Below are 22,154 nucleotides of genomic sequence, written 5' to 3' on the forward strand. Positions count from 1 at the left end.
TCCATAGTTAGTTGCTAGCCACCAGGATCGCTACTATCGCCTCATCACCGACTCTTTCCCTAGCAGACAATAAAATGTATTGTACTTTTGATATCGTGTTGTTTCGAAAAATTAACACCTTCCTTCCACTATTGAAATACGAAATACATAAGGCTTATATATTATTTTCATAATGTAGTATATTTTATAAACTCACCTTCCTGGATCTTTCGGCAGGATAACTCTACCTCGTTTTCTTAGAATTTATAGTGCAACAAACGTCTCCTTGTCCCATATTATTGCTCAAATTATTGTACTTTAGCCATTTACAGTTATTACAACCGATTACGAACATTTCACAGTTTACACAACTTTTCACAACAATGCGAAATACAGCACAGTCATTGCCTTTTCGATCTAGACCAGGCCATAATATATGTTCGGGTTTTCTATTCCAGTGTATGGAGCTCAGTGAATTATTATAACTTTATTGCCTATCATAGCTAAGTTTTATTTAGTGTAATGTGTCCATAAGTTCCCCTTACTTCTTGTTGCATAATATGTTGCAGAAATAATTACAAAACTGTGTTATTTTAATGTGAAGACAATTTTACATGTTAACATAATCTTTTCGCATCAACATTTTAAGTTTAGAATGGAAGCTATTTTCAGGTTTAATAAAAAAGAATTTATATTGTGATTTTAATATAGCACATCTACCTTCCTTGATAAAGACAGAAAATTTATCATACTACTCTTATGAAATTAGTGTACGTACGATTGTTACTTCGTCTCTTAGGTAGTAGATAAATACAATAATTCAATACTCAATTGCAGTATTAAAATACAGACAAATTGAATGTGCGGAGTATCATACATGACATTATGCTTAATTATAATGTATAATTGCGAATTTAGGAATATAAGATATAGTAAACATAACCTATAATATTTCCATATGAATGGCAGGGCATTGGAGACCACTAAAATTAGACAGAAAGGGGCAACTGGGACAGTAAACATAACCTATAATTTCAACATATCTAAATATTCGTGCGGTGCAACTGAAAATTATTGAATCGTGCATAAATGAATGTACAAGAATTTCGCAATATTTAATCGAAATAAAGGCAGGTAGGCTATTACACATACGAAATACGTAATTTTCACACCAAAAATAATATTACACCTTAACTCGCAAGGAATTATGTCTGAAGTGTCTCCTAATCATTGTTTTAAATTTTATTAATGCAATTACACTATATTTTAGATAAATATATGTTACTTTTTATGCATTCCATTTAATTTATATGGTTGAAACGCCGCCCTTCGTGATCGGGTTAAGCGAGTCACATGGTCTGCCTTACGGCCTGTATTAGATCACGATGACAGTAACACAGTCTATTGTTCCTAGTACACACAGCGCTCCAAGCGGCTAGCAACTATCGCGAGAAATGCAAAAAATCACCCCAAGCTTCGCGACTGTATATGCTAGACTGTGGCGGCATCTTGCTATACTGGATAAGTTTTAGTATATATTTTTGGGCTTCCATTTTTGCAAATTGACGAATTAGATTGTTTTCCTGACAACTTCATGGCTAAAAACCTGAAAATGATAACGTCACTAAATTCTGTGACTATGTATTTGACAATTATATCTCTGCAGACACCCCGTTTCTACCCACATTATAAACAACCCACTGAATACAAAGCAGTAGAATCATTTCATGTAAAATATAATTCCATGTTTTAACACGCCTCTCCCAACATTATCCTTTTCTTAGATGTGCTTCTCCAATTCCAAATAAGTATCTACATAAAAGTAAGAAGTATTCACAAGGAATACATGTAAGAAGATCAGCTAAAATAAATAAGTATTCTCGCCTATGCAAGTGAAGACACCAATACATAATGAAATATCCCGTTTCGATTTGGTTCAGAAGGCGTCATATGAAAACAAAGTGCTCATGAAAAGAAATTAAATTCAGGATTTCATAAGTGACAAAGTTACTAAGCTTAATATTTTTAACCACTTTGTAAGTGACAAAGTTACTAAGCCTAACATTTTTAGCCACACCTATGTAATTTCATAATCAGTTCTAAGTCTGGGAAAGTAGGAAGGAAAATGTTAGGAGTGCCGCACTTTACATAATTATGTCTGTGACGTTATTTACACCATCTAATTGGCGCATTTTACATATGTCGGTGGCGCAGTGTACATCATCTCGATTGGGCAAACAAGGTGAAAATGGCGCTGATTACCACCTCCAATCTCGCTGCACTAAGCTTCAAGGTCAATAGCAGGAAATGAAAATAAAAACAGAGTTTATTCCAGGAACCAGGTATGTGCTGGAGGTGTCTAGCAAGGGCTCGCGCGAGCCCTGTGTTAAATATTTATATTTGTTCCGAGTCCTTTGTTAAAACGGCTCGCATGGAAAAATCAGTAAAATAAACGCACTTTTCTAATGCAACCATCTCCTATTCTACATTCTGCTAAGGCGATCGATTTGAAAATATATACCTAAAGGAATTTGGCGAGTTTTGCACTGCTTGTTGAAGACTTAATACAACAACGCCCCTTTGCTATTAACAATAACAATAATAATAATAATAATAATAATAATAATAATAATAATAATAATAATAATAATAATTCTTTATGTATACTGGCAGAGTTAAGGCCATAAGGCCTTCTCTTACACTCTACCAGGTCACAAAGTACACAAGCAGTTAAAATTTGACAAAAAGTTAAAGAACAGAATACTAACATATTACAAAAAAATAATAATAATAGCATAATAAAATCGACACTAAACAACATGAAAATAATACCATAATAGAAAAAAAGAAAGTAATTTACATTGGAATATAGTGAAAGCAACTCATTTAATACAAATGGTTAATATGGAAAAACGTAAGGAAGAATATATCAAAATGAAATGTAATAAAAGAATAATAAAAAAGAAAAGAAATACGAAAATTAAATAAAATTCACGATAAAAAGGCTATGATAATAAATTCATCGGCTGATAAAGAGAACAAAAAGGGGAAAGGAAGGAAAAAGAAATATATAGCCTATATTTTTACAAAACTATGGCAGAGAAAAGGGCTTATAACTGAAAGGAATCTAATTCAAAAAGTGCTATGGCCAAAAAAAAAAAAAAATACATGGATTCTATCTCCATTTGTAGGTAGCACGGAAAATCAAAGAGGCTTTAGTCTTAGTGTAATGGATGAGATTGCCGCTTTTGAAAGAAGTAAACTAACGCCTTACAGTCTCCCATTTGTCCAGTTCAGTGATTATTAAAATGATCGGCAAACCTATGAAAGGATAGAACGCTGCCCCATTTGTGCTATCCTGGTTGAAAAATCATTGCCTCGCTACTACACTCGAGCGCGTCCTGCAGTTGACAAGTAAACGAAACGACAGCTTGTAATCCATTTGAAAGGTAAAAGATTATTATTATTATTATTATTATTATTATTATTATTATTATTATTATTCATGTATTACTATCGCAAAGTGTCCTTCGCTGAGGAGTAACGTTTAGCACGTCTGACCGTGAAACTAGCGAATCCAAATTCAAATCCTGGTTGACTCAAGTTACCCGGTTGAGATTTTTTCCGGGGTTTTTCCTCAACCCATTAAGAGCAAATGCTGGGCAACTTTCGGCTCTGGATCCTAGATTCATCTCGCTAGACTTATGATCCTCATCTCACTTATACGCTAGATAACCAAAGTCGTTGATAAAGCGTCGTAAAATAACCAAATAAAAAACTATTGCAAAGTAGCCATTGTTTCTCCTTATTAGACAACAGCACATATAAACATGACACGTATTTGGTATTGTTAATATCGGAAAAAAGCTCACGGCCACTACAGATTTCATAGCATGGTTCCTAGTTCTAATCCAAAGTTATTTGAAGTTTGAATGAATGTATAACCACAGTCTAGTATACACAGTCACGAAGCTTGAGTTTTGAGGGTGCTAGGAACAATAGACTGTGCAGGTACTATTTCGCATTGTCTATAATGAGGCGATAGTAGCGATCCTAGTGGTTAGCAACTATCTATGGATGCATATTTATTAGTTTATTACGCGTTGAGCTTCGTGACTGTATGTACTAGACTGTGGTATGACTACGTACCTCCATGTGCTCCGCTTTTGTTAAATGAACCTCGGCGTAAGGTCCACTCCAGGCGCGAAACAGTGGTTTGTTTTCCTCGATCCGTTTCTTAAACACAGTATAAATCTCTGAAAAAGAAGAAAATGTCGTAATGCATTTACCCACTCTCGAAAATTCTGCAGACCGTAAATTTTCAACAACACTAGTTGTCATCGGTATTTTGACGTTCAATCCCGGATGAGGACAGATTTCAAAAGGCGATAGAATCTTTTGCATGATTTCCTTCGGGAGGGATGTGAATCTGTGAGTCTTGTGTCGTAGATTTACGGCATATAATTAAATCCATATATATGTACACAAAAAAAATATATATGTGTGTACACAAAGTATATATATATATATATATATATATATATATATATATATATATATATATATATATAAACAGTATATCTGTATGCATTAAAGTGTTCAATATTGAATGCTTTGCAAGTTTACTAATGAGGTTCACAAGAAAACTCTACAAGCTGTAAAATTTATGAAAATGATAAGAACTGCCTGTACTTCATTTTTCGGGAATGAGTTCAATTTATTCATGCAAACATTTCTAAGCAGGAAATAAAAAGAATTTCGAAGACCATCAAAAGTTGCATTGGTCAAGCGCATTTAAATATGAACTAATGAAAATAGATCTACACTACAGTATCTATAGGTATAGTAATTAATTTAACTTGGCATGAAAATGTTTAGAAAATTATAAAACCTATGACACTGTGTAATGTGTCAATCGAAGGATATTAAAGTTGTAACTGCGGAAGAAATATATTTTGTTAACATTAAAATATTTTTATTTGGTTATTTAACGACGCTGTATCAACTACGAGGTTATTTAGCGTCGATGGAATTGGTTACAGCGATATATTTGGCGAGATGAGCCGAGGATTCGCCATAGATACCCGACATTTGGCTTACGGTTGGAGAAAACCTCGGAAAAAACCCAACCAGGTAATCAGCCCAAGTGGGAATCGAACCCGCGCCCGAGCGCAACTCCGGATCGGCAGGCAAGCGCCTCAACCGATTAAAAGATTAAATGCATATATAAATTAATGTTGAATGTCACTAGTCAATTATGTATTGGAGGGAAAAGTACCTGGCCACCCTACCCCATTATCTCCTGGCTTAATTGCCTCATTAGCGAAGCGTTATTGGTGTTACCTATGAGGTTGCAAAGTGTCTTCGGAAATTAACTAAACGATAATGATATATGGATGTTACATTATATTGTTTGATATTCTTTCCTTCTTTCGTTTGTTTCATGGGATATAAATTTGGGATTGTCGTCTTTGTTTTACAGAAAATTGAAAATAAAGTGCATTGTGTTAAAATATTAAATGGGTGAGAAATGATTTTCTGTTTTGTATTGCATTGCAAAGTCATCTTTTAATAATTAGTATTACTCGACCAAGGAAACGTGATAGGTCTTATAGAAGTATTGGCGCTTCAAGATATGAAAGGCGTGTTTATACCTATAAAAACATTGCTACCAAGAACAATGCATAAAGACGGGAAATTCTATATGGAGACAGAGTAAGCATTATGATGTATGTCCAACAAATGATACGTGTCAAGTATCTCATTATAAAGGAGTGATCGCAAATGAGCATTAATAATACTGAATTAATAATTTGTCATACCGTGGGATCGACAGAGAGGTGCAAGACGGCTATCACACACTGGTGCCGATCCCAGGCGGCAGACTTCTACGATACAGAGATACAAAAGTTAATCCCACGGTATGACAAATGTATCAATTCCAGTGGGTAATATGTTGAAAAATAGTCCAACAGTTGCTGTATTTGTTCCAATAAATATTTCTATGAAATTGTGTTTTCTTTTTGTAAACGGCCCAAGGGAAACTTATTTCTTACGGCACTCGTAATTGCGCTCGAGTGGCCAAAATTTGTACAGGCACTTGTTTTGACATATTAACATGGCGGAAGAAAAAAAAAAACTTTTTAATCTGCCCTCATGAGAATGTGTGCTTGTGAGAGAAATGGAATATCACGAGAATACCTGACTCATCAGAAATTCTACCTGAATGCACCGAGATTTCAACTCTGTTCCAGAGTGAAAAAAAACAACTCTTTAACTGTTGCACTGACATTGTATGAGGAGATATACGTATTTTAAATATAATGAATTCTATAGTCTGACACTTTTCAAAACTGAAAAATTAAAAGTCAAATCTTGCGAAGTTGCAAAATTTAATAGTGATAGGCCCAAGGATAGGAAAAATCATTCCGTACTTACATGGCTCTATCTCTACTGTAAACTTTCAGTTTTGTTGATACACCCTTCTGGCATGATGCCCTCGTCATGTAATGATTAGATACATTATCAATTTGCATTACAAATATAGAAGAACAAACATAGATCGGATTTAAATATTATATGCGTGTTACTATAAATGTAGCTGGCTTCATGTACCGAAAATCATTGCTTCTTAACAACAAAAAATTGTAATTATCTTCACTTACGATTTTTTTGAACGACGATTCGTTCATACAACGGATCGATTCTTATTATTCTTTATTATTAGTCGTTCGAATGAACGATTCGTTCACGAATTCACCCAACTCTAGGCCCACTAGGCATACATTAATTCTTACAGTGTTTCGTTTCCCAACGTTTCCGACGGTGTTGATATTTCCATATCGTCAATGCCACTAAAATCCAAAGTTTCTAAATAAACGTATGGTTTTTAACTACCACTTATGCAACTGGTCGTAAAAGAACGTATGCAACTCTCATATAATAGCAATTAAGACACATTTACAAAATTTACGACACACGCATGGCTGTCATTACAAATCTTTGCATAATAACAGATCTATGCTAATTGGAAAATATGAACAAATTTGTACTTTTGTTTTGTTTGGTTTTAAATTAAAATATTGGTGCAATATTCGGTACATTATCTTATAGGTCACATGTACATTAATCGGTTTAGAATAAAATTATTTAATATATACAACATACAAGAATAAAATACATTTTAACTGTTTTATACTTATTTTTTATTCTATAGTAAATATAATAAATAGAGACCGGATTTTAAACAGAAAATTTTTCAAAAAAAAAAAAAAAGGAAAGTTATATCCAAAAAAGGACTATATTACTCCCCAAAACACACTTCAGAACATTCATGGAAATACATGGCACAAACAATCTTACATTTATCACTCCATAACATAAAGAACGTGTTGTATTTGATATAGTCAAAAAGGACTTCGATAAGAACTATGTTACTCCCTCAAAAGGGTGCTATTTTAATTGAAAACACACTCTAGCACATTCATGGATACACATAGCACATACAAGCTTGTATTTATCGCTTCACAACATAAGGAAAGTGATGTATTTGATCACATTGTATTTCAATATGTTCCAATATGATTCTACCTCTTTGAATGCAGAATGTCTTTATAAACAGAAAACGACCGCTCAACATCAACTGAAACCAGAGGTGAAAATTTTCTTTTTATCCTGAACTCTAAATCAGCAAACTTTATTAGTTTTTCAATGTCTGGAATCAGAAGAAGAACGATATTTATTTTCGCTTGCTCAGGAAGTTACAGGCCTATCGGAAAAATAAGGAAAATTATCTAAATGTTTGCGATATTCTGTCAAAAAGGACCAAAATAAGAGAAGGTTCTAAAAAAAGGAGAAAATGGGAACATGCACTAAAAAAAAAAAAGGGAAATGAACTGGGGAAGTCAAAACCACATAATTTGGTCGGTGGAAGATAGTTTTGAACATCGTAAATAATTATTTCATGTTTCGTGTTGAAATAAAAAAAGGATTACCTTTAAAATTCGGTCTCTAATAATAAATATATTTTCAGGCATGGGCTAACTTACCATTTCTCTTGATGACTAGAAGAGGCAATGCGGTACCAATGATGGGGTAAGCTTTGGGTCCAGGAATCTGCTCTATCATCCTGAGGAACTGAGCTTTCTTCCCAGTGCGGGGAAGGATGTACAACACCCCGATAAGGGATAGCACCACGGTCAGTATCCAGATCAACAACTCCATCATGAAGCTGCAGAACATTTAAAACAAACACAACTGTTGATTCTTCATTCTTGGATAATTGTTTTAACACTTGTATAATCACTGATTAACGTTATTGAACAAGTAATAACTGCTTTACTGTGTTAACATTACATAGTAAATTCTGATGTTAAATTACCTGGCTCAATAGTTAAAACGTCGAAACTAGTTAGCCAGGTAATTTACCACAAGAATTTATGTAGTATTAACACAGTAAAACAGTTACTGCACAGCAGCCTATGACATTCTATACCAGTGAGCGGCATGTTCCGTGCTCTGTGACGTCATACCACGGAGCCGCCACGCTCTTTGCTCGGCAATCTCTGCATACTGAGCACAGCGAGGAGAGAAGGTTCAACTGAACAGTGGTGGTACGGCGCCTATGCAATGACAGAGCGCGATCCATTCGTCTGAGGTAGTATGGGAACAGCACAATTACAATACATTTGTACGAAAACAAAACTGTACATCCGTGATAAATCAATGTAACAAAATATTTTGGTTTGTAATCAAATTTAATATAGTTATAATAATATGAAATTCATAATACAGCCAGCTGCAGAAGCGTGTACATGAGGCTCCGAAACTGCTATAAATATACAAATATAGAAATAAATAATTTAAGCAGTACTACAACACTTTGTCTACTCGGAAACTTGAAAACAGTTCAAGTGTTTTTAACAGACATTTTCCTACACAATATACAGATTGAACTATCTAGGCCCTAACTTGGTGAGTAGTATGCAAAGTATATTTCAACTTTTGAAACACACCATCACTTTGTGTTACTATCGTTCCCAAGCTAAATGCTTTGTTGAGATCAAGCTGTGTTATGGAGTATGGAGGAATTGCGAAGTGTTTGATTTGTGGCAAGCTGTTTCAGCATGTAAAGAAATTCAATATATAATGCTATTATTCTGTACGCCACACAAATGATTATGACAAATATGGGGGAGAATATCGACAAATACTAGTGCAGCAATTGAAAGATACATTGTTAAGTGAAGCTAAGGAACACACTGTGATTGAATCAATGGTAACTTAAGGCTTAAGATATAGGATTTCACTAGCCATTGCAAAGAACATGCGTTCTTTTAATGACGGGGAATTTGCCAAGAATGTTGCCATCATGACCGCAGAGTAGTTATTCCCTAGCAAAATACAGGAATGTGATTCCATCAATTTATCTCCAAGAACTGTCGTATCATTGCTGCACTGACGCCACTGCGCTGGTGCGTGTTAACAGTAATACGACTCAACTGCTCGTTCTTCCAAGCCTTTGAGGTCTGACTGGCTCTTACGTCATAACTGCAGCTTCTGCCGGCCACTGTTCTACACGGCACTCGACGGCAAGCGGCCCCGGAGTCAGCGCTTGTCATTCCCGGTGAACGGGGTCCGCTACAGTCGCTAGAGTCGGCTACTAAAATTACAGTGTTTATATTGTTTACTAAAAGCTGGTTCGCAATAAACCGGGAACGGAAACGAGAACGGAAAAAATGTCAAAATATGTGTTTTTGAATGTGAGCATTCACAATAGTTAATTGTGAATGCTCCCATTTAAATACATTTATTTTAACATTACTTCCGTTTTCGTTCTCGTCGTTTCCGTTCCCGGTTTATTGTGAACCAGCCTTAACTTCGACTATAGAAAGTGTTGGAAATGAAGTCCCTCTGCTGCAACACATTCCTGACATCTCCGAACGAAATTGGCATTTACATGTGCAAGTTTATCTTCTGTAATCCTCCCGATTTCTCGCACAATACTGCCTTTTAACTCACGGATTGTGTGCGGATTGTCTTTGTATACTTTATTTTTTAGATTTCTTACAACCCAGTCCATTAATATGCCCAGTGATAGTCTCAAGAACAATCGTTTTTGTTTAAGTTCAAATAAAACACAGAACATGTTGTCACTTTAAACTATATTTCATTTTAAACTTCTCGGTGTAGACTTCACCCCAAACTGACTTGGGAAGCGCACATAAATATATTATGCATTACTTATTACGACTCTTAAAAGATTTAGTACCAATTATCTCAAGAGTGTATACTATGCATTTTTAAAAATAGTAAGTCCTATAATTAGTCCACCGTTGTGGCTGAGGGATTAGCGAGTCTAACTACAAACCCACCGGGCCAAGGTTCGATCCCCGGTCTGAACGAGTTGCTGGGTGAGGTTTTTTCAGGGTTTTTCCCTCACTCCTATGGATGAATATCAGGTAACTTTATCAGGCAATTGGAACCCCACTCATCTTCGCCACTTCCTTTCCTCCCCTATCATCCTTTCATTCATCATCACGTTACTTCTTCTGGTTTTCAGATCGCTCTACAGGCAGCCCTCCGAAGCTGCTGGCTCTCTCGACCGGCCTCCGTGGATTGTATTCATGTAATGATGGATAGCTTCTGTAACGGAACCCCGGGCAGACCTTCTCGGAGGAGGACTTCCGCCTCGAACCGTTAAGGGAGCCTTGGGGGAGTTGCCGAAGCAGAGAGTGGCACATGGAGTCTGTTGGCTGTAGGGACCGATCGTTAAGGGAGTCGTCACGTGGTTAGGTCGGTGCTCGTAGAGGATCGGTGGGCACGCAACTCATCCCATATGGGGAGGTGTACAATAGACCTCAGGTCGTAGTGCGTGGGATGTTCCCTCCCTCCTAACAAGGAAAAAAAAAGTCCTATAATTAAGTTACCTATGGCACATATGTAATATTTAATATAACCACACATAAGAATAAAATCCGTAAGAAATGTCATTAATTTCAGAGAGTTATTCTCTGAGATATTTCAAAGAAAAAAGTTCGATACAATTTTACTCGTTTTTTTTCTTTTCCGAGATAAAAATTGTTTTATATGAAACAACTTATAGGAGTGTTTTGCGAAAGCCATTGATTTAATTCCCAATATGCTCAGTCAATTTAGGATAGCAGTATATTATGATAATGAATGCCTGAAAGAATTTGTTTTGTCCTTTAAATGTGCAGAAATTGTATCTGAACAATTTTTAATTTTCGTTTTGCAAAGGAATTTTAAAATGTTACAAATGTCTATTTCAATGCTTCAAGTGCAACGAAATCTTAACCTTTATTACCAGTCCAGATCTGAGCTACATACTCGTTATTAGTTGTACATGAAATGAGACTATCGAAAACCAATAATTTTTTTACGGTAAAGGGAAATGAATTATTCAATAAGTTACCTTGCGAAGTTCACATTGTTAATTTTAATAGATTCGATGTAGACAAACAGGCAGACAGAAAGAGTGAGGTACTAGAAACTACTTTTTCTATATATGAGGAATGTTGAAAATTTGTGTATTCACGAATATATCAAAATCTATATCTTTAGCATTAAAATTCTTCTTTATATTTCGTAAGAGACAGCCAACAATAGAAATGCTGCTTTGCGAAATCCACGCCAGAATTCTTAATTCCAACATTGAGGCTGCCCTCGATTTAGGACTATGAATGATTCTAGTAAATTGTTCCACTTACTCACTTGTCAGTAAAGGCAGCGGTCAGGGTCGGGCCAGTGATATTTAAAGGATAAGGGGACCCAGAGTCAGGGCTGTTTGAAGCATTAGTGAACTGCAGCCAAATTTAATATCCTTGCCATTCTGCATTAATAAGTTTTTCACTTTCTCATTACAAGAAACATTTTAAGAGAAATACTGTAATGGTTTAAAATTATCTAAGTCAAGATTTTCGAGGAAATACAAATTATCAGCAACAGTGACAAGAAAATGGTATTTTTGGCCATATTGTCTGTTTTCCTGTGCATAGTGATTTATCCTACATTATTGGATGGATTTTTTCACATTCAGTATGGTATGTTACGTTGTGTGTTATGTTTTATGTTATGTTATACAGGATGATTTAGGAATAATGGTAACGCTTGTTATGAGTATCCACACCCATCGAAAATTGGACACATGTTTATATGGTCTTCTTTACTCAGAATAGTCCATGCTAACAAAATATATACTAGCTTTGATTAGTAATTGTATGCAAACAATTATATTTTTATTTCATAATCAATAGTAATGTGTGTTACAGAAGTTGTAAAAGATGGTGTCGATCTGTATTCACACATTTCTGACATTTTTTCACGGAATTATTATTCACATCTTATAAGATAAAGCATACAGGAATAACCCCACATTATAGACTATTGGCGACTTAATAGTCAATATATGATGAGAAATTGCAAGCATTATGGAAATAGAAATTTTGCGTGTGAGCTTAATGGAGGATATTTTGAGCAACTGTCCTGAAATTCAAGCAACATTCTCTCCTTTTTCTTAAATACGTAAATAATTCACTAGTTACACGAAAGATCACTTGACAGACTATACAGAGTGATTCAAAACCTCTGCGACAAACTCTGAGGAGTGATAGATCTTACAATAAGGAACCCTTTTTGTTTAACAACCTATGTCTTTTGACGCGTCGTTTCAAAGTTACCCTTGAAAATGTTTTTGCGCTGGCGTACGTCAATGTATGCGAATGTGTGCACCCTTGTTTGTTTGTTGAGATGTTTGTAAGAGACGTGAAGGGTTGTTGTTTGTTTACGTTTAATGTTGAATACCTTTTCCTTTCAGTTCAGTCTACTCATCAAATGAGAATGGATGTTTACGCGGTCTTCCACCAATGAGCCGGGGACGAAGAGACCCATCGTCTCGAAGGCACGGATAAAGTCGAGCAAACAATGTGTGGTGAGGGTGATTTCTGTTTTGAAACTGTTGTTGGTACATGTGGAGAGCTCTTCTTCCGTTACCGCTAGCCTCCCCGTAACACATAACACATTATCATGTCGGCTAACTCGGGAAAAGTGTAGACATCCATTCTCAATTGATGATTAGACTGAACTGAAAGGAAAAGGTATTGAACATTAAACGTAAACAAACAACAACAACCCTTCTCGTCTCTTACATATATCTCAACAAGCAAACAGAGGTGCACACATCCGCATACATTGATATACGCCCGCGCAAAAACATTTTCAACGTTAACTTCGAAACGACGCGTCAAAAGACATAGGTTGTTTAACAAAAAGGGTTTCTTATTGTAAGATTTATCACCCCTCAGAGTTTGTCGCAGAGGTTTTGAATCACCCCGTATTGCCGTGAAACGGTAAGCACAATATCCGCGAGAGTTGGCGATCTGCTTGCCAGAACATAGTGCCAGGAAACGGCAGGAGTTCCGATCTTTTAGGTTTGACTCGCCTTGCATATTTCCACAAGAATATCAAAATCGACTTTTGGCAACATTTCGGACATCTCTCCAGTTCCGTTTGGTCTAACAATGGGGAATAATAATAATAATAATAATAATAATAATAATAATAATAATAATAATAATATTTATTTTTTATTTTTGGTTTATTGCACGACGCTTTACTAACTGCGATGGCTGTTTATCATCTGAGTGAGATGAAGGTGACGGCAGTGAAATGAGTCCACTGTCCAGCGACGAAAGTTACCCAGCATTTGCTCTTAATGTGTTGAGGGAATGTTCCGGAAAGAACTTCAACGAGGTAACTTGCCTCAAACAGGATTTGAACAAGAGTTCAATCATTTTACGGTCAGACATGCTAACAGTTACTCCACAGCAGTGATTCCTACTTTCTTCCCTTGTACTCTACCTCTTTTTTGACACCGGCTTACAAAATATTTTTTTATCTAATGGCGGGCACTTGGTTTACGTCATTCATCCAAGCATTCTCATCTAGTGGGCGACGCGCCAAATCTGTAGGCCTTTTACTCGCCATCAGATAGAGTATGAGAATTTCGGACAAAACACGTCTCTTATCTTTGACCTGGTCATGGGCTAGCGAAAGGTACACTGGCGTTCAAAGATACCTGATCTCTACTAATCGATAGTGATCGATAATTTGTTCGTGTAAGTGTGGCTTCTTTAGTTATTACTTCTACGTATAGATGGCGACGATAACAGTCAGTGTCGCCAATAGTACATAAATATACACGCATTATATAATTCAAAATTTCATCTCCCCTCTAATGACTGTAAAAGAAAACCCTGGATTTAGCGGGTAACCGCTGATGCTGTCAATTTTGAGAATAATTTATACTTAATCTACATCAGCATTTTCTCCCAAACACTTTTTCACCCCTCCCAATAATAGTGTCAGCTATCGAGAACTAGCAGAATTATTCAAAAGTTTGTCAATTTGTTATATCTTTGACTCTGACTTATCCCTTAGTCAGAAAGTTCGCTTACACAATCAGAAAATTGGAGATCAGATATCTTTGAATGCCAGTGTACATGTAAATTCCGGAATGAATATACTGGGAGAACTTACGAGGGGGAAGGAGTGGGAGTAAACAAGTGAAGAGCGCACTTTACTCATCAGTTTATAAAGCGTAGGGGTACACAAATGAAGAGCGCAGTGGCATTCACTCATCAGTTGTTTATAAAGCGTAGGGGTACACAAATGAAGAGCGCAGTGGCATTCACTCATCAGTTGTTTATAAAGCGTAGGGGTACACAAATGAAGAGCGCAGTGGCATTCACTCATCAGTTGTTTACAAGAGTTTAACAGTTCATTCCTGATAGGCGTTACTTGATTCATCCGTCTAGTGTGACAGCACGGGGAGTACAACTGTCGTAACTCGAATTGACCGAAATCACAATCATGAAGTTTTCGTTAATTTAACATGACGTAACGAAACCTAATCTAACCTAAGTCGGTAATATAGCTAAATAATAGTAAAGCAAATTTAACCACACTAGGTTGCCGATGATCTGTAAGTTCTAAATCTGGGAAAGCGGGAAGGGACTTGTTAACCTAGCTTCAGTGCCTCCCACAATTTTATAGCTTCTTTCCCCTATTCCGCAATTTGCATGCACCACTATATTTTTCCTACTCCGCAATTTACGTATTCCCGTAATCAGTTTGCTCGGCAATTTACGTAAGTAATTGAAGACCTCGGAGGGGGGGAGTAAATAGTGATAACCCTCAGAATTGAGATTGACAGTATTCTGGATGTTAACAGCCTATAAGCCACATTATCTTTGATTTGGTTGAATATTTGCGTACAGTAAATATGTTAACAAATGATTGAATTATGTTGCTTGAAAAATATGGCAATCCTCTTGTGTTGGTGCAGTAAAAATTAAAATGTATGCAATTTGTATATGTGGGTTATCATTATTTACCCCCGAAGTCTTCAATTGACAACAGATCTAGTATTATTCCGGAATCTACAAACTCTGCCATGAGGTGTTGTTCTTGGTGCACTATGGAAGGCGAACTACAGAGCACCATGTGATGGTTAATGGAGCAATGACGGAATGTTGGTAAGGAAAACGAGAGTACCCAGCGAAAACCTATCAAGCACCGTCTTTGTCTATCACAAATTCTAGTTGATCCCGCCGGAATTCGAATCCGGGTTGCCAGCGTTGAAAGTCGATACTGTACTCGTTTTGACCAACACTAGATAGAGAAACATTGCGGGGCTCTTTTTTTCCTGTGGTCAAAATTTCACAGGGACACTGCTAAGGTACAACAGAATAGTATATAACAAGGAACAGTGAGTTCAGTAAAAGGAAGATAAATCTCCTCTATTGTCCATGCCGGCAAACGAATCAGGGACAGATTGTTTGGGAAGTGTGTATGCGAGTTGTTAGGTCAAGGCGGCGGAGATGTTTATAACTAAACTAATAATCTCACAATGCAACGAAAAAAAAAAATACAATATTAGTTCTGTAGACTGAATCTGCATTCTTTGGACTCGCTCAAGGGCAAAAACACCTACTGGTACATACGCGCTATCTTCTAATGAAGAAAATAAATATCGGTGACATCAAGTCAGCATGACTTAGTACATTCTCATACTTTAAAGTCACGAAGTGCCATTCTTAAGCTACGCTTTTATTGTCTTCAACTTGGGCCTCAGTCATCGTCCCGACATTTTATCACCATTATTAGAACCTGGATACTAAATCTAAAGAAGAACTAACAATACTAAATGCAACCAAACATTCACAAGTACAGTATTTACCACTTAACTGTGTATAAAAAAATACAAGTTGAATGCACATGTTATGCAACATGACTGGCTGGTTTTTTCAAGGCCGTCTCGAGATGCATCTAAACCAGGGTCATGTTACCTACCCGTCTTACCCGCATGCAGCTGTTGGAATTTTGGTGTAAATTTTCAGTGGCGTATACACTGACCTCTGCGTGCCGTCCTACACCCTAATTTAATTTCTACTTTTTTCATTTTTACAGTTTATAATAGCAAACTAACAGTAAGTTAGTATCAGTTACATAACGTTCCTGAAATTAATGAAATGATTGAAGTAAAAGTATTACTTTCAACAATATTTACTATTATTACCAAAATTATTTAATAATTAATAATATTAGTATCATGTTTTCATAATAGCCCTATATTTTATTTACTTACTTACATATGGCTTTTAAGTAACTCGCAGGTTCATTGCCGCCCTCACGTAAGCCCGCCATCGGTCCCTATCCTGTGCAAGATTAATCCAGTCTCTATCATCACATCCCACCTCCCTCGAACCCATTTTAATATTATCCTCCCATCTACGTCTCGGCCTTCCCAAAGGTCTTTTTTCCCTCCGGCCTCTCAACTAACACTCTATATGCATATCTGAATTCGCCCATACGTGCTACTTGCCCTGCCCATCTCAAACGTCTGGATTTAATGTTTCTAATTATGTCAGGTAAAGAGCACAATGCAAAGCGAGGGTCCAAGTTTCACAACCATACAGAACAACCGGTAATATAACTGTTTTATAAATTGTAACTTTCAGATTTTTTGACAGCAGACTAGATGACAAACCGAATGATAACACACATTCCCCATATATATTCTGTGTTTAATTTCTCCCGAGTATCATTTATATTTGTTACTGTTGCTCCAAGATATTTTGATTTTTTCCACCTCTTCGAAAGATAAATCTCCAATTTTTATATTTCCATTTCGTACAATATTCTGGTCACGAGACATAATCATATACTTCGTCTTTATTTCCAAACCTATCGCTTTACTTGATTCAAGTAAAATTTCTGTGTTTTCCCTAATCGTTTGTGGATTTTTTCCTAACATATTCAAGTCATCCGCATAGTCAAGAAGTTGATGTAACCGTTCAATTCCAAATCCTCTGTGTTATCCTGAACTTTCCTAATGGCATATTCTAGAGCGAAGTTAAAAAGTAAAGATGATAGTGTATCTTCTTGCTTTAGTCCGCAGTGAATTGGAAAAGCATCAGACAGGAGCTGGCCTATACTGACTCTGCTGTAAGTTCCATTGAGACACATTTTAATTTATCGAACTAGTTTCTTGGGAATACCAAATTCAACAGGAATGTTATATAAACTTCTCTCTTAACAGAGTCATATGCCTTTCTGAAATCTATGAATAACTGATGTACTGTACCCTTATACTCCCATTTTTTTCCAATATCTGTCGAATACAAAAAATCTTATCAATAGTCGGTCTATTACGCCTAAAACCACACTGATTATCCCCAATAATTTCATCTACGTGCGGAGCTTAGTTATTCTTCTCAAAAGAATATTGGACAAAATTTTATAAGATGTCAACAAAAGTTACTACAATTAGTCTTCTCTCCCTTCTTAAAAACAGGTACAATTATGGACTCCTTCCATTGTTCTGTAAAATTTCCTCTTTCCAAATAGCAAGTGCAAGCTTATAAATTTCGCTAGATAATGTGCTTCCACCCTCTTGTATTAATTCTGCTGGAATTTGATCGATACCTGGAGACTTGTATTTTTTTCAGATCTTCTATCGCAATTTCGACTTCAGAAAGTGTGGGTTCGGGTATAAATGGCTCAGCAGTTTGTATTTCAATTTCGTCCCGATCATTTCTATTTGGCCTATATTTTATTAAATTTAAAAAAATTGCCAGTTATAAACATAACGAAAATCGGAGTTGATTACCTCACTCTTTGTTTTACTACAAATTGCCACCTACATTGTGGCACTTCTTTCTGGCAATCTTCTCAAATAGGCTCCGTCTTCGAACAACTAACACGCAATAAAGAAAGAAAATGTTTATCACTAATTTTGCTTCGCGTATAGTTTTCCTGATAACTGTTAAGTTCTAGGGCATGGAACCCCGGAAGTAGATAATTCATATATTTTCTCCAATATTTATAGCCACTAATATTCACCCTATATGATTAATTGAAGAATATGTTAAAATTTTCGGATTGAGATTTGATTTAATCCACCAATAGATCCAATAACGACTGATTTTAAATTATTGGTTGACATGAACATTATTTATGGTTTCCTTCCTAATCAGAATCAGAAACTAATAATCTCCGCAAATTCTTCTCGTCTGTTTATTTTTAACTACTACAGATGGTAGGTGAAATGAGGGGAGGTGAAGAGAGTTAGTGGGATGAAAGAGGAAAACGGGGTACCCCGCGGAAAATATTCTTTGAAACGGCTGCTTTGACTACTACAAATTCCATTACAACTTCGCCGGGGATCGAACCCTCACCGGACGGATAGAAGACCAGCGTATTCGAGCTTTCTTTTTTTAAATTAATTTTACCGCCAGAAGCCATTTTCTTTAAGTTTTGTTCTTTCTGTTTCCTTTTTCTTACACTGATACAAACACAACACCCATGCTCGAGGTAAGACTCGAACCCACAACCCTTCGGATCAAACGGTAGAGATAATCCTTGCATTTACCGCTTGCAACACCCACGCCGGCCTTAACTGAGCCACAGATGTCAATAATCGGACAAATGCACCTTATATCACCATCACACCACCCGATGATGCTACGTCCATCATACAGAACTACTAAGTTAAACCTCAGTTAGGGACATTTTCATTCACACCAGTTCATTGTGCTAAGGCTGTGTCTCAAAGCTCAAGTCCATACTGTACACTAGTGAATAGCAACTAGGGGTGCTATGCATAGACATTTCGCTAGCCCGCGTTACGAGCGAGCTAAACTAGCCCCGGTTATCGAGTGATTACTTGTACAGGATTCATATATCATATCATATCATATCATATCATATCATATCATATCATATCATATCATATCATATCATATCATATCATATCATATCATATCATATATCATATCGTATCGCTAACAATGGTTTATGAATACGAAAAACGTTAGTTCGCTGATCATCCACCGGACGCTTGCGCTAAGAATGTCTATGAATATGGCCGCAAGTGACTTGTAAACTACACACTAGGGAGCTTCGGAAATGTATGCTTGAAACATGGCCTTCTTTATAGACTACCGGTATTTTTCTAAACATACATGACATCACGGTGCAGCACCGAATTAAGAAGGCAGTATCCTAATACAGTTCCATTACGAGTTATGTGGAAATTTTTTTATTGGGTTATTTTACGGCGCTGTATCAACATCTAGGTTATTTAGCGTCTGAATGATACGAAGGTGATAATGCCGGTGAAATGAGTCCGGGTCCAGCACCGAAAGTTACCCAGCATTTGCTCGTATTGGGTTGAGGGAAAACCCCGGAAAAAATCTCAACCAGGTAACTTGCCCCGACCGGGATTCGAACCCGGGCCACCTGGTTTCGCGGCCAGACTCGCTGACCGTTACTCCACAGGTGTGGACGAGTTATGTGGAAAAGATAAGGGCTTAATTTATTACAATAATATTTAAAACATTGTACAAAAGGTACTAAGAATGCCAATGTTCAAAGTTAACGTGTTATTCTACATTATATTTATATTATTTCACTTCCAAAGCATTTTCAGATTTAATAAATCCAACTGCTGATGAGGTATCCATGTTTGTTTAGTGAACAAATCAGCAATCAAGCAAGCATTTTCGTTTACTAGCTACTACGGACTTGGTTGCTATGCACTATGTAGCTTTGGATCGTAACTTCTGACGCCACATCCGGCTATTTAATCAACAATCTAGTTCACTTCAGCTGAAAATGTAGCTTTGAGATTCCCTGCGTTATCAAAAAATACTACAAGCATCCCATATGTCCCCAGACCAGCCCCCTCCGCAATTAACTAACCAGTGATTAGTGACTTTAATAAAATTCGCAACGAAAAGTGTAAGTAAACTCATATACTTAATTTGTCTGAAATATAGGGATCTGATCACACTGCCTACTTCTTTACATTTATATCTTACGTAAAAAATGAAATAAAAATGAGATTCATCAAATCCTGTAAATGCATAAATCATTTATGCTGTATGTGATTTTTATTGTGAACATGGTTGAGATTGTAAAGATGTTTGGGATTTGAAATAAAAATTATATATTTATTTTAATTTCTCTATTTATGCTCCGAGCTTTGATATTTAAAAAGGCGGAGTCTTCTCGTTAACTACTTCACAATTCCTTTCTTATTCCATGAGGCCTAGTAGGCCTAAAATTATTTCATATGAATTATGTCGCACTAAATTTATTGAACAAGTTTGGAATAATTGAACACGGACAAAGATATCGCAACCAAAAGATACATTTTCGTATCTGGGTTGCTGAAATTATTGTATATATCCGCGAATATCTCTAAGTGGACCTTTCAGCCACAACAGTTTTTTCTATTTGGTTATTTAACGACGCATTATCAACTACCAGGTTATTTAGAATCGATGGAATTGGTGATAGGGAGATGGTATTTGGCAAGATCATGCCGAGGATTCGATATGAATTACCTAATATTCGTCTTATAGTCGGGGAAAAATCTCGAAAAATCCAGCCAAATAATCTGTTCAAACGGGAATTGAGCCACCGTCCGGACGCAACTCCGAATCTGTAGGCAAACGTAAACCGCCTACGTTACACCAGTGGCTATCGCTATTGTTCTCGTTAGATTCCGCACAATGACAAAAGTAAAAGGCACATTTCACTTTCACTTTATACTTTCAGAATTTTTGTATTGCCATGAACGTAACTTTAAACGTAACGCCCGTACCGATACTATTCTGAAATAATAATCTTAGCAGCTGCTTCTTAAGTTGGTTGAAAGTTATCCTCTAGATTTCATTTCTTTAAATAAACACAATATCTAATCCAGATGAGATAAACACTGCACTTTAACACGAGCCAATTGATAAGACCATAAGCGTATTAACAACACGCGAACTTACCTCTTTGGCGAGGTGAATCTGTCTGCCGAACATCATGCAGCGGACCCTCTTAAAACAGATTTCTGTTGCGCGCGTCACACACATTGCAATGTTTCTGTCTTGCGCATACATCTGCTAAGAAAGAGAGAGTACAGTTAATAAACAATTTGAAGATATAAACATTTATCTAAGCACAAGCCATTGTATGAATGAATGAATGATTGAACAGAGTCAATAAGTCGATAAATGAATGAATGAATGAACAGTGAATGAATGAATGATGGCGTGAATTGAGTGTGTGAATGAATGGAGTGAATTAAATGAGTGAATAAGTGAATGAGTGAGTGAGTGAGAAAAATAAGCGAATGAATGAATGAACTGTAGAAATGAATTAAGTGAATTGTGCGAGTGAATGAAAAAGTTAGTGAATGAATGATTGAATGGAATGAGAGATTAAGCGGATTAATGAGTGATGAATGAATGAATTAGTGAACAAGTGACTGAAACAACTGAGTGAATATGAGTAGGGAAACTTCGATAATTAATAGAAACGATGTTGAACAGCAAGCTGTCAATTAATAATAGCGGGAATTCAGCCGGACCTAATAATATTTAGCAGATTCTTTCTCTTGGTTGCTTTCTTTAACTGTGATAACGTTTATGTAGAAGATGCCAAAATATGAGAGGTGCAGAAAGTATTAAAAGGAGTGGGAGAAGCGACGAGTGAATATGAGTAGGGATGGGATTTTTAGGTAAGTAAATGTTTTTTTCTGCATGTAGATAAAGGAACGCAACCAAGTTTAAAACTCCGATCCAAGAACCATTATCATA

At 36.3% G+C, this 22,154-nt stretch overlaps 1 protein-coding gene across 2 annotated transcripts in view; it reads right to left on the bottom strand.

The window, feature by feature from the left end:
- The window catches only part of LOC138712135 (cytochrome P450 4C1-like), a 42,531-nt gene extending 21,073 nt beyond the window's left edge, over nt 1-21,458 (bottom strand). The window contains exons 1-3 of one of the 2 annotated variants that reach the window (XM_069843598.1): nt 21,345-21,458; nt 8,028-8,209; nt 4,129-4,235 (exon numbers count right to left, since the gene is read on the bottom strand). In XM_069843598.1, coding sequence (XP_069699699.1) covers nt 4,129-4,235; nt 8,028-8,205 — 285 coding nt within the window. In that variant the 5' untranslated portion in view covers nt 8,206-8,209; nt 21,345-21,458. Of the gene's footprint in view, nt 1-4,128; nt 4,236-8,027; nt 8,210-12,801; nt 12,955-21,344 lie in introns of those variants that run through there. The other variant, XM_069843599.1, reaches the window with a different exon arrangement.
- Between the last annotated feature and the right edge of the window lie 696 nt (nt 21,459-22,154).

Source organism: Periplaneta americana, chromosome 13, assembly GCF_040183065.1.
Source record: "Periplaneta americana isolate PAMFEO1 chromosome 13, P.americana_PAMFEO1_priV1, whole genome shotgun sequence".
Taxonomy (NCBI): domain Eukaryota; kingdom Metazoa; phylum Arthropoda; class Insecta; order Blattodea; family Blattidae; genus Periplaneta; species Periplaneta americana.